Source organism: Pelophylax lessonae (assembly GCF_965119305.1).
Source record: "Pelophylax lessonae genome assembly, chromosome: 4".
Taxonomy (NCBI): Eukaryota; Metazoa; Chordata; class Amphibia; order Anura; family Ranidae; genus Pelophylax; species Pelophylax lessonae.
Window position 1 is genome coordinate 641,166,230 of NC_138771.1, and position 14,490 is coordinate 641,180,719.

The 14,490-nt window shown below is 41.9% G+C and overlaps 1 protein-coding gene across 1 annotated transcript; it reads left to right on the forward strand.

The window, feature by feature from the left end:
- Positions 1–3,046: 3,046 nt before the first annotated feature.
- Positions 3,047–3,988, forward strand: LOC309552910 (olfactory receptor 5P64-like; the record flags this gene model as incomplete). Its single annotated transcript, XM_082253818.1, has 1 exon — positions 3,047–3,988. One exon carries the CDS (start codon positions 3,047–3,049, stop codon positions 3,986–3,988), a length of 942 nt encoding a protein of 313 aa, XP_082109944.1.
- Positions 3,989–14,490: the final 10,502 nt, after the last annotated feature.

A 14,490-nucleotide genomic window follows, 5' to 3' on the forward strand; every position in this document is an offset into this window, starting at 1 on the left:
AAAAGTCTATGTGATCAGCTATGCACGGTTGTACTTAGTATTATCAATTATGTTTTTGTGATTTTTGGCACATTTTTATTAGCGCACCAGTTTTCACTTCACTTAGCATTAGAGCACAGGCAGAGGCTTCCTTAAATACTCCACCTGGCGCCAACATACATTGTGTGTGCGCCTGTTCCCGATGCATTCCTGATAGCCATTCTGCAAAGATTTGTGTGCGAATGCGCATTTCTGTTAGGCAGGTGTCTCACAGGAATTCCCTGATAGCCTCTCCAGGTGAGTGAGTCTCTAGTTAATCCCCACACATACTAGTTAGGTGCTCGCCCAACTCACATGCTGTGTAACATAAAGCAAATGTCTTCACTTCCAATAATCCTTTATATTGAAGCTTCATATGATAAGTGGTTGACCGTTGGAGCAGGGGACAAAGAGCTAGACGTGTTTCGCGCAAATATTAGCGCTTGTCATTTGAAGCTTTAATAAAAAGGAATATTGGAAGTGCAGACATCCAGGATCATTTGCTTTATGCCTTATTTTAATATTTTCATCTACAAATTGTTACATTTTCTACATTCTTTGTTCAGAGCTTCAATACCTTTTTTCCAGGTGTGAAATATCTTGCACTGAACATGATTCACTGGAAATTACCTTACTGATTTTATTGGGTCTGGAAGCTGTAATAGAGCCTTGTACCATGTTACCATTAATTAATGTGGAAAGTTTGGAGTTTAAGTGACACAATATTTGGGTAAGTGTAAGTAGACCCTAACTATTAACTATTTTCTCGCTTTTGGTCTTTTAATCAAACCATTTCAGACAGCCCAAACAGACCAAAAACAATATTGCTTTAACACTACTCAATCAGATATACTGTATATCAAAGAAATAGAGGGAGAAAAAAGTAGGTGGGCTTTTTAGATGGTGGTTCTCAGGGCTTTTTTTTTCAGCTGGAACTCGGTGGAACTCAGTTCCACCACCTCTGGCTCAGGCCCTCTTCTCCATGCTCACCACTATCACTTGTAAAAACACAGAAGTCTGGCTTCTGTATTTAAAAGTAACAGCTTGTCTCCCAACGGCTCCCACGGGTCTGATCTCTTAAACGGCTCCCACTGAGTTCAGGATGGAGACAAGGGAGATGCAGGTGCCCAGGGTGGAACATGGATGCTGACACCCCACTTGATGATCTCCATGCAAGTGAGAGGCAGAACCATCTACAGTGTGCAGGGAGGTACTAGAGTCAGCTGGGTCCTTCAGCTTAATACAGCAAAAAAAGTAAGACATGTGGAAGATGGTGGAGCTTTTAAAGGGGGGGGGGGGAGATAGAGGCAGTGAAGGGATGGTTGCATGCAGAGGTCAGACCTGAAGAGGGGTGAAAATGAGATGTGAAAGAGGAAAGCAGCTGTGGAAGAAGGCTGAACTCTGCACTGTGTGTAGCGCACCCCTGAACTCTGCACTCTGTATGCAGCGCACCCCTGAACTCTGCACTCTGTATGCAGCACAACCCTAAACTCTGCACTCTGTATGCAGCACACTTCTGAACTCTGTACTTTATGTGCAACACCCCCCCCCCAAAAAAAAAAAAAAAAAAAAAACTGCACTCTGTACGAGATGCATTCCTGGAATTTAGTGCCCCTTCAAGACCCTCTTACTGTTAGTGAAATTTGACCACGCCCACTATTTTGTGCAGTTTGGAGGGTGTGTGTGTGGAGGGGGGAGGGGGGGTGGGTTAGGGCATTGTGGATCAGTTTCTGCACCTATTTTCTGAGAAAAAAGCCCTGGTTGTTCCCAAGGGTTTACCATAGCATTTTGCACACATAAGTCTTATATCAGTTTAAAAAGACATGTTTTTATTTAATACATACTGTTTGACATATCAAAGAAAAAAAGGTTAAAAATCTCAATATGCTATATATATAAACAAGGCACATATGCATGCGTCATACAAGTAGAGATGACATAGTAACATGCATCATGTAACTGCTGATTGAATTACACAAAAATCGCCAACATGTTTTGCGGGATGAACCGCTTCTTCAGGGCCTCATATCTGTGTTTAAATCGCAAACATTTAACATTTTAACATTAAACACAGACACACATGCCCATCATTCATACAGCATACTCTTTATTATCCCCAAATAGAGAAGGAGGGTGGACTTTTACAGCCTCTCCATACATAATAATCAGAGTATATCTCTGGTTGCTCTCTGAGGACATCTTGGGGTGGAAATCAGTAGTAGTAAGGTCACATTGTCGAGAGCATTGAACAGGGAGTGTGGCTGATGCCGGTCCATGTATGGAAAACAAAACCAGAAAAATTCCCAGCTCATCAACCAGTCTGCCTAGCAACCAAATTAACCTGTCTAACAGTATGTGTTAAAAACAGGGGTTTAGTTAGCACACATTTGCAAATGCATGCATAAGCTGCAAGGCCACTTCATGGCACCCTGTAATACCTGCAGTCCTAACTCTTGTACATTTTTGAGAGTCTCCACAATGAATAGATAGGGGGCAGGTGGGCCTGGAGGTAGCCCAGTCCTCTTTAAAGGCACAGGGGCCCCCTGGGCACCCAGCGCAATGGCAGCAAAGGTGTCCAGTGTGTCCCCTCACCAGTATACAGTACATAAACAACAAACAAAATGGCCCCTGCCCCATCTATAACTGGCCTTCACAGCAAGGAGCACATGGAAGAGCTGCACATGCAAAACAAAACCAGAAAAAAACCCAGCTCAACTCACCAACCAGTCTGCTTAACAACCAAATTAACCTGTCTAACAATATGCAATAAAAACAGGGGTTTAGTTACCACACATTTGCAAACGCATGCATAAGCTGCAAGGCCACTTCATGGCACCCTATATTATGGTCCATGTATGGCCAATTAAATTTGTACTTAGCCAGAAATCTATAAATTAATTACATTTTCACAGTTTTTGTTGGTAACGTTTTTTATATTAAATTCTTGTGTCATTAAATATACGGCCCTAAAAAGTTTAAACTTTCTTTAAGGAGGATTATGACCATTTGTTGACTTTTTCTTGAAGACATGTGTGAAGACAACCAAACTGAAGTAACTGAATTTTTGCTTCTTGGATTTCAAAATCTCCGTACAATTAAAATTCTTCTCTTCATGGTGTTTTTCTTATGCTATATAGTGATATTAAATGGAAACCTTCTCATTATTGTTTTAATATCGATTAATGACCATCTTAAAATCCCAATGTACTACTTCCTCAAGCACTTGGCAATAGCTGACCTCATGATAACCACCACCATAGTCCCAATGATGTTAGAAATTATACTAAAAGATGGAATTACGATTTCTGTTACTTTCTGTATCATACAGATGCATTGCTGTGCTCTTTGTGGACTTGTGCAATGTTTTCTTATTGCAATTATGTCCTATGATCGATATTTGGCCATATGTAACCCAATGCGTTATCATTCAATCATGCAGCCTCATATGTGTCTTCAAATGGTTGTCTGGTCTTGGTTGCTGGTTGTCTTTGTGTCCAGTGAATTTGTTTTGCTGTATAAGTTACATTTTTGTGGTGGGAATGACATTGACCACTTCTTCTGCGATTCTGGTCCAGTGATAGCGCTAGCTACATCAGACACTTCCCTGTTCGTATTAGTTGATTTTGCTTTGTCCATTTTAGGTATTTTTGTTCCTTTTGTCTTTATTATTATGACCTACTTCTTCATCTCTTTCACTGTAGTACACCTTTCTTCATCCAGTGGAAGAAGGAAAGCCTTTTCCACATGTACCTCGCACTTGGCCACTGTGTGCACATATTATGGGAGCTTGATGGCCATTTACATGACACCGTCTGATAAAAGATCACCTAATACAAACAAATTTATGTCTATTTTCTGCGTTCTGGCAACTCCACTGATGAATCCCATTGTCTACAGCCTGAGGAACCACGAGATCAGAAAAAATCTTAAAAAAAAATTAGAAAATGTTCAAACAATTCATTTAGACTGAAACTATATTTTAATTTTCCCTATTTATAATATGTCAAATAGTTATCATGTTTCAAGTAAATTGACTGTTGTCAGTCTGGTTTTAGAATCTTTGACTTGATCTCTCCACCGTTATTATTGTACTCTACTATTATTGTATTGTACTGTAGACATTTAAAGAAGTTACAGCTGAACTCTTTATGGTTGTGGGCTGGATCCCCAAGCGACAGTAGCTTTGTCTTTCTAACAAATTATTGATTTCCAGCTTTTAACCACTTAAGCCGCGGAAGATTTTATTCCCTTCCTGACCAGGTCCTATTTTGCGATTCGGCACTGCGTGACTTTAACAGACAATTGCGCGGTCGTGCGACGCTGTACCTAAACTAATTTGACGTCCTTTTTTTCCCACAGACAGAGCTTTCTTTTGGTGGTATTTAATCACCTGTGCAATTTTTTGATCATGCGCTATAAACAAAAAAAGAGCGTAAATTTAGTAAAAATAACAATATTTTTTCACATTTTTTTATATGAAATTCCCCCAAAAAAATGTAAAAATCAAAATTTTTTAACATTTACAATTTGTTTTATGCTACATATGTTTGGTAAAAAAAATCGCAATAAGCGTATTTTGATTGGTTTGCGCAAAAGTTATTGCGTTTACTAACTACGGGAAAGATTTCTGTCGTTTTTGGTGTTTTTTTTTTTAACGAGTAATGACAGCGATCTGCGATTTTTTTTGCAGGACTGCGACATTGCGGCGGACAGATTGGACCCCTGACTGACATTTTTGACACTTTTGGGGGTACCAGTGACATTACTACAGTAATCAGTACTATAAATATGCACTGTTACTGTAAAAATGACACTGGCAGGGAAGGGGTTAATTTTTATTGGTGATCAAGGGGTTAATGTATGCCTGGTGCTTACTAACGTGTGTGGGGGGAGGGGACTGAGTGACACAGGGACAGATCGCAGGTTCAGCCATGCTGAACCCTGCAATCTGACCCTGCCTGTCACTTAGGAGATCCGCCTGCTTTGTTTACACAAGCGGGGGGGATCTCCACACTCGATTCCCCGGCGATCGGGGAAGAGCGGCGGTGATCATCGCCGCTCCTCCCCTGGCCCGACTCCCGCTGTGACTGAATACAGCGGGAGCGAGGCTCCGGCGACGCGTGTGCGTGCCGCCGAGAGAGGGGAGTGTCTGGCGACGTAGGTCTATGTCGCCAGACGTTATCGAGCCACTTTGCCGCAGTAGAGCTCCAGTGAGCAGCGGTAAAGTGGTTAAACTGCGAACCCGTTTTGGTTCTTCTAATTGGTGTATTTTCTTTTTGTATTTCTTTTTGTGTGACTTAGGGGAATTTTCTTTTGATGGTTTAATGTAGTAATTGTGTATTATTGTATTTTGAGGTGGTCTTTGGATTTATTTTTTGATGATAATGTTTTTTTTTTTTTGTGTAGCTCTCTTTTGGGGGTTATGAGAAATCCCTCCCCAAACAGGATACTATGCAAAACCTTTAAGTAAAAAAGCAGAACCAGAACATTTGCTAAGTGGAAGAGTGGGCTTGATAACAAAGTGAGCAGTGTCCCCACCCAGGACAGGGTGGAGGCACTGCCTTGCTGGCAAATTAACCAGTAATCAAAGTAATTGCAAGCTGAGGAACTACTGCAACCAGCGTATAACATTAACCATAAGTATATAGATGTATGCCAGTAAGGAAATAATAAAAGCTTTATATACACAAAGATGAATAATAGTACATACATTTAATGTACAAACAGGTATTATCAGCATAGGGGCCAATAGGGGTCCTGGTGTAATTGTGCACATATGTCCAGGTACTGTATATATTGATTTTTAATAAAAATGCCTCCATATGTTGCAAAGTGAATGATCATGATGCAACACCCATCTTGGTGTCAGAGACCTGAAGACAAGATTGGTGGTGACGTTGAAATCCTCCAAAAGGTGTCCAACCATCTTGGGATGCAGATTCTCACCAGCAGACACCGTGGTTTAACACTGGAACCGAGAGTCTCCCAATCTACTTTGTGTCTAAAGCCCCGTACACACGTACCAATTGTCGGCCGTAAATATTCGGCCGACGACCGATCGGTCGATTGTAGGCTTGTTAGTATGATGCTTCCGACAGCCGACAACGCATTTTCGGCCGAACAGAATCTGACGTGCACTTTAAAATTTTTGTTGGCCGTCACCAGAACGGCCGATTGTTCTCCAGTCAGTACAGAATTCGGCCAACAAACAGCAGATTAGCAACACTGGGCATGCTCAGAAAAGAGAAAACACACGGAAAGTTAACCATCACATGACATCACTTCTGCAGTCGGCTGTTGTTGGCCAACAAAATTCGTTTGCAGTCTTTTGCAGTTTTCAGCCGACAGGACAGCACCGGACAAAAGACGGCCAATCGTTCGGCCGACATTCGGTACGTGTGTACGGGGCTTTAGTCCCTAGTAGTTTCTAATCTGTTATGCAACTGGACCTCTATCTACCAAAAGTGGCTGTTGGATGTCTAATCTGGCTCTAGCCTAGGCTGGTTGTTGAGCTTTGAGCTCACTACAGGAGCTACCGCTACATTGTCTGAGGTTGTGCTGCCATCCAGTACAAGATTGGTGGCCCCAGATGTAAGTTATACCAGTGACATTTGTATTTTCTCATTTATAATCTTGGAAGTTTTTATGTACTCACATTTTATTCAATAATTAAAATTACTACATTACGAGGATTTTTTCTAATGGTTGGTGATTCCATATGGATGTGTATACTTGTACTAATCCCTGGTGGAATTTGAAGAGATTGACTTGACCAGACCACCTGAGAGGAGAGAGAAATATAGTCATGGATAAACATCATTTAACATGCATTGATTGCTGTTCTAGATCTAGACAATATATACTTGTGGTTATCGTATGGTAAAGGATTATCACAATGGGTTTTCCGTTTGGTGGTGAAGGTGCAAGCAACAGAACTTGAACTGTATATTGCTTCACTGGACATTGAGGAGACATGTTTATATAAGATGTTATGACATTTTATTTGAAAGAGTAGCTTCATTTGAACACTTTAAGTGCTACTAAAGTCTTGTTTTTTTTTTTTTTTTTTTTTAGGTAAAAATAGCAAACATGTTATACTTACTTGCTCTATACAATGGTTTTGCACAGAGCAGCCCAGATCCTCCTCTTCTCAGGTCCCCCGCCGGCGCTCCTGGCCCCTCCCTCCTGCCGAGTGCCCCCACAGCAAGAAGCTTGCTATGGGGGACCCAAGCCGAGCCACTAATCTATGTGTCCATTCAGACACGGAGCCACGGTTCAGCCACACCCACTCTCTCTCCTCATTGCCTCACTCACTTTGATTGACAGGAGCGGGAGTAAATGGCGCCCACTGTGTGTGTCTCAGTCATACAGCAGAGGAGTCCCTGACAACTGAGTCTCTCATTCATCAAGGTGGATCAAGGGGCGGCTCAAGTAGGTATTAGGGGGGCTGAGGGGGGAATGCATTAAGAAAAAAAAATTAAAGTTCTGCCTTTAGAATCACTTTAAGGACAATTTTTACATTTTTTTATAAAGTATCTCACAAAAGTGAATACACCTCTTACAATTTTGTAAATATTTTATTATATCTTTTCATGTCACAACAGTGAAGAAATGACACTTTGCTACAATGTAAAGTAGTGAGTGTACAGCTTGTATAACAGTGTACATTTGCTGTCCCCTCAAAATAACTCAATGCACAGTCATTAAGGTCTAAACTGCTGACAACAAAAGTGAGTGCACCCCTTAGTGGAAATGTCCAAATTGGGCCCAATAGCCATTTTCCCTCCCCGGTGTCATGTGACTCTTTAGCGTTACAAGGGCTCAGGTGTGAATGGGGTGCAGGTGTGTTAAATTTGGAGTTATCGCTCTCACTCTCTCATACTGGTCACTGGAACTTCAGCATGGCACCTCATGGCAAAGAACTCTCTGAGGATCTGAAAAAAAGAATTCTTGCTCTACATAAAGATGGCCTAGGCCATAAGAAGATTGCCAAGATCCTAAAACTGAGTTGCAGTGCAGTGGCCAAGACCATACAGTGGTTTAACATGACAGGTTCCACTCAGAACAGGCCTCGCCATGGTCGTCCAAAGAAGTGGAGTACACGTGCTCAGCGTCATATCCAGAGGTTGTCTTTGGGAAATAGATGTATGAGTGCAGCCAGCATTGCTGCAGAGGTTTAAGGGGTGAGGGGGGTGGTCAGCCTGTCAGTGCTCAGACCATACACCGCACACTGCATCAAATTGGTCTACATGGCTGTTGTTCCAGAAAGGAAGCCTGTTCTAAAGATGATGCACAAGAAAGACTGCAAACAGTTTGCTGAAGACAAGCAGACTAAGGACATGGATTACTGGAACCATGTCCTGTGATCTGATGAGACCAAGATAAACTTTTTTGGTTCAGATGGTGCCAAGCATGTGTGACAGCAACCAGGTGAGGTGAACAAAGACAAGTGTGTCTTGCCTACAGTCAAGCATGGTGGTGGGAGTGTCATGGTCTGGGGCTGCATGAGTGCTGCTGACACTGGGGAGCTACAGTTCATTGAGGGAACCATGAATGACAACATGTACTGTGACATACTGAAGCAGAGCATGATCCCCTCCCTTCCGGGACTGGGCCGCAGGGCAGTATTCCAACATGATAACGACCCCAAACACACCTCCAAGACAACTGCTGCCTTGCTAAAGAAGCTGAGGGTAAAGATGATGGATTGGCCAAGCATGTCTCCAGACCTAAACCCTATTAAGAATCCGTGGGGCATCCTCAAATGGAAGGTGGAGGAGGGCAAGGTCTCTGAGGTCATCAGCTCTGTGATGTCATCATGGAGGAGTGGAAGAGGACTCCAGTGGCAACCTGTGAAGCTCTGGTGAACTCCATGCCCAAGAGGGTTAAGGCAGTGCTGGAAAATAATGGTGGCCGCACAAAGTATTGACACTTTGGCCCAATTTGGACATTTCCACTTAGGGGTTTACTCACTTTTTTTACCAGCAATTTAGACATTAATGGCTGTGTGTTGAGTTATACAAGCTGTACACTCACTACTTAACATTGTAGCAAAGGGCAATTTCTTCAGTGTTGTCACATGAAAAGATAGAATAAAATATTTACAAAAATGTGAGGGATGTACTTTTGTGAGATACTGTACAGTATATTGAGGTTCACCTACAAATATACTGGAAGGTAAACACTACACACATACAAAGCTTTAATTAATAAATGTGCCTAGGCCCACCCAAGGTAATGTTTGGAGGTAAGATAGACTGTCTGGGATTGCTGGATGTAACACAACATTAGTTAGAAGTGAACATACTGGGGAAAGAAGTATTTCCGCTGAAGTTGATATTTAAGTAATCCAAGTGAACAGGCTAGCTCAGTCCAAATCAGGCAGTTGGGATGTGAGGGGGAAATATACACTATATTATGTTAAAAGTATTGGGATGCCTGCCTTTACACACACATGTATTTTAATGGCAGCCCAGTCTTCGTCCGTAGGGTTCAATATTGAGTTGGTCCACCCTTTGCAACAATAACACCTTCAAGTCTTCTGGGAAGGCTGTCCACAAGGTTTGGGGGTGTGTCTATGGGAATGTTTGACTATTCTTCCAGAAGCGCATTTGTGATGTCAGGCACTGATGTTGGATGAGAAGGCCTTGCATGCAGACTCCACCCTAATTCATCCCAAATGTGTTCTATTGGGTTGAAGTCAGGACTCTGTGCAGGCCAGTCCAGTTCCTCCACCCCAAACCCACTCATCCATGTCTTTATGGACCTTGCTTTGTGCACTGGTCCAAATCATTTGGAGGAGGGTGGGGGGAGGTTATGGTGTGCGGGTGTTTTTCAGGGGTTGGGCTTGGCCCCTTAATTCTAGTGAAGGGAACTCTTAAGGCATCAGCATTCCAAGACATTTTGGACAATTTAATGCTCCCAACTTTGTAGGAACAGTTTGGGGATGGCCCCTTCCTGGTCCAACATGACTGCGCACCAGTGCACAAAGCAAGATCCATAAAGACATGGATGAGTGAGTTTGAGGTGGAGCAACTTGACTGGCCTGCACAGGGTCCGGACCTCAACCCAATAGAACACCTTTGGGATGAATTAAAGCAGAGACTGCAAGCCAGGCCTTCTCACCCAACATTAGTGCCTGGACTCACAAATGTGCTTCTGGAAGAATGGTCAAACATCCCCATAGACACACTCCTAAACATTGTGGACGGCCTTCCCAGAAGAGTTGAAGCTGTTATACCTGCAAAGGGTGGGCCAACTCAATATTGTACCCAAACGGACTAAGATTTGGATGCCATTAAAGGTCATGTTAAGGCAGGCGTTCCAATACTTTTTACAAAACATCTAAAACTAAAAGCAGAGAAGGTGCTTGTCTGTTCTCCGCAAAGTGAATAATAATAATATGGTGTTTTGTAGTGTCAGAGGATTGCCATGTCTTGTTGAAACCAAATTGATCTGGATGAATTAAAGAGAGTAGTAAGTCAACTATGTAATTAGTGATCATTTTGTGATATCATTTAATATCGATATTTAAAAGAGAAACGGGGCAGAAGCACTGGAGGTTCCTTACATTCTTCAGGAGAGTCACAATCAAAGCTGACAATATTTCACTAGGATCGGAGGAGGAGGACACAGCAATGTTGTGTACTATTTCCAAATAAATACAATGTGTAGTACTAAAAGCTTTATAATATTGTCCCAGAATGGAAAAAAGATATATATCTACACTCTTTACATTCTTTATATTATCTGTGGATTTATATTTTGTTACAGATCATACAGTCAAGCTCCTGATGAAGTGGTATAGCCGCGAAACATGTAGAGCACAATTGGTTCTTTCCTGAGGGGCCCCCTTAATAAGGGAAGATAGTGCAGTGGATACCCAATCTATAAGAGATAGTGTTGTATATTATAGAGTTGTGAACCACTATCTAGTTTGTGGTTTTCTGACACTATTATTGTTGGTGGTGCTACCCCCTAGGGGGCACACTTTTATTATGTGTATATAATAAACTTTTGTATATTTTTTATAACATTGTCTCATTATGTTCATACAGTACCATGAAAGTCCTCAGTGCCTCCAATTTGCTAGTTTTCTTCTGCATTAAATTTTAGGACGAAAGTACCTGGCCAATCATTGAGTATTTTGAAGTAGCACAAACTATATTTGTTTAGCTTTATGCTGTGGTGGGGCGGCAGCTTACACAGATAAGTAATATACCAAGCTTATTAATAATCTTAAGAAAAAGTGTGTAGTGCCAAAAGTGAATGAACAACAATAAAATGTGAATATTGTGTTATAAATGGACAACACATTAAAATAAAGTCCAAAAAAGTGCTCAAGTGAAAAAAAAAAATGTATATATACAAGTCCAATCTTGAATGAAAATCAACAATAGAGAACCAATATAGATTTAAATGCACAGTCCCATGATAGGATCAGCAACATAAACGTATTGGTGGAAGTACATAGTTCAGTGCACAGATGTGCACAAAAAATTGGTGGTGACCTGAAAAGTACAGAAGTGATCCAGTACGGTGCTCCAGAATAATCAACTGCACCCCTGTGAAATGGACACTCGCCTGCCATTACAGCAGTGTAGATCCACCATCTGTTGTGAGGAAGGCTGTTTAGCAACATTGCACCATCCAAATGTAGCTGTGTTAAAAAAGATCTCCTGGAAGCCAGATGAAGTCTCCATAGTGTAGTATTTATTGGATGTGTATGTTAAAAGACAAAATAAAATGAATCATAAAACCATATGACAATGGGTGCCACTACCAACCCGGTATCAGACAGTGGCCTGATGTCAGCAGTAGTGTCTCCTCCCCGACACGTTTCATCCAATAGGATGTTATCACCAGTTCAAAAAATTGGCCAGTGAGTTTGGCACTGTGTGTATCAGACTTAACTCAGCAAAAGAGGCAATATTGTTGCAGGACACAAATAAACATGTAAAAGTATACTCAGATAACACCCAGCTTCAATATGTGGTATTGGGGGGCCATTGGTCTATCACACCAGTTATAATACATTATAAGTGCTTTTGTCACTGTGTGTAGTATTGCTGCAGCAACGCTCAGTCACCACACCTGTCACAATGCTGGACAGTGCACAATAATACTACTAATCCACTATAATATGCTTTCTACAAAGTATATTATACTGTGGATTACCCCCCTCCCCAACCCCCCCCCCCTTTTTAGTGCACTGCACAGCAATACCAAACAATTTGCAGCCCTTTAAATGACTTTTGTGGACATTAACAGAGCGATTTGTGTCACTGCCGATTTCTAACTGCCCCTAAAGCATCGACTGGATAACCTGTCCCTATACTGAAGAGAGACTGGACCTATACCGAAATACCAGCCCTGAAAAGGACTTTTGTGAACATTAACAGAGTGATTTGTGTGTGACTGCTGCCGATCTCTAACTGCCCCTAAAGCACCAACTGGATACCTGCCCCTAACCTGAGAAGATACTAGTAGACCTATACCGAAATACCAGCCCTGAAAAGGACTTTTGTGGATCTTCACAGAGCTATTTGTGTCTGGCAATCTCTCCCTCATGAGCAGAGCAGACCTCTCCCTACACTGGCAAAAAGCGGAATGTGAAATGGCCGACAGCTCAGGTCTATTTATAGGGTAGGGGGACTGTCCATGTGCTGAAATGTTTTAATTGGCTGTCCCATTCCACCTGACGGCTGTGTCATGGGTCAAAGTTCTCCCCAATGTAAACTAATATGGCCGCCGCGAACAACGCCATGTGTTCGCAAATTTGGCGGGTAGCGAACAAGCAAAATTTGCAGCAAACCGACCGCCGGGCGAACCGCAAGACCATCCCTACTCATCAGTATCATTTTAATATCAATAATGACCATCTTAAAATTCCAGTGTTCTCCTCCTTCAAACACTTGGCAATAGCTGACCACTGCCATAGTCCCAATGATGTTAGAAATTATACTAAAAGATGGAATTACAATATCTGTTACTGTCTGCATCATGCAGATGCATTGCTGTGCTCTTTGTGGAATTTTGCAAGTCCAGTACATTTTGTTTTAGTGTATCAGTTACATTTTTGTGGTGGGAATAATATTGACTTCTTCTGCAATATTGTTGTATACAAAAGGGCGGGATCTATTGGTGAAATGCTCGTTCAAAGTGAATATAAAGGAGAATCTAGAAAGGATCCTTGTAAAATACGGGGAACTTTACCCTGCGGTGCATGTTCCTACTGTACCGTCATACAAAAGAGAACTAAAATTACTCTTCCTAATAGTGATATTTTTCAGTTGAAACACTTTGCAAATTGCAAAACCAAAGGTGTAGTCTACCTCATGGAATGTGAATTCGGTTCTTTCTATGCATGGAAAACAAAACAGAAATTGGGCCAACGCGTAGGTAAACACATGCAGAGGATGAGGATACGCAACTTATATTTACCCCTTGGGAGGCATATTGCCAAAAATCATGCATACACCATGCCCAAGATTAATTTCACAGTTTTGGACCGCATTCACCTTCCACAAAGAGGCGGAGACTGGAACAAGGTCCTACTCCAGCGCGAAGCACGCTGGATTAGGTGCCTTGATGCAACAACTTTTCCGGGTCTCAATTAATCTGATTCGATTATGTCAACTACACCAATTCTTTTGCTTACATAATTAGTCACTTTATATGTGATTGAATTGGCTCCCCTAGAGTATTGTGCATTTTTTGGTGAAGAAACATCTCTAGTTGTTTTCCTTCAGGCACATGCACTCAGAGATTATGCTCCTTTTGACACATAGGGACCATTAACATCTGTGCTCTCTGAAGTGCATTCTTCCCTCCTCTTTACCCCTCATACCTATATCCCTTCTCATTTTTCCCTTTTTTTTTCATGGGAAATTTAAAAATACCTACTGGGTTTGAATAAATAATGTAATTATTATATCATCCAAATTTTGATTTTTTGTTGTATAAATTAATATATTGCACATCATGTAATGTAATACATTTTCTGTTCTGTTCTGGATATTGTATTCTGCAGGGGCGCCCGACCTTTTCTCTCCACTCCAATATAGGAATTAGTCATCCTGTTCCTCTCCCTGTTCAGCAAAAAAAGGCCCCATGGGGCTTTTATGTACTTAGACTGCCGGCTGATTATTACCTGACAGTCCGGGTCTATTTGTGTTGGCGGCTATTGGTCCTCCCATTCAAATACAATCTGACCCTTGGATGTATCGACACATCTCAATGGAGATGACGCTGCGGCGTCATCTCCTCGAGTTGTGGCAGCAGTTGTTTTCCATCTACGCGCGCGCACCATGTGCTACTGAGGGGGATGAGATGACGAGGCTTTGTCATCTCTGCTGGCCATGATTTATGACGTAATACGTCACGCATGCACCATATGTGGAGGACACCGAGGACTGCGATCGGTGCCTTTCCTTCCTTGTATGCTGGAGGAGGAGGTTTAAGAATCATGGG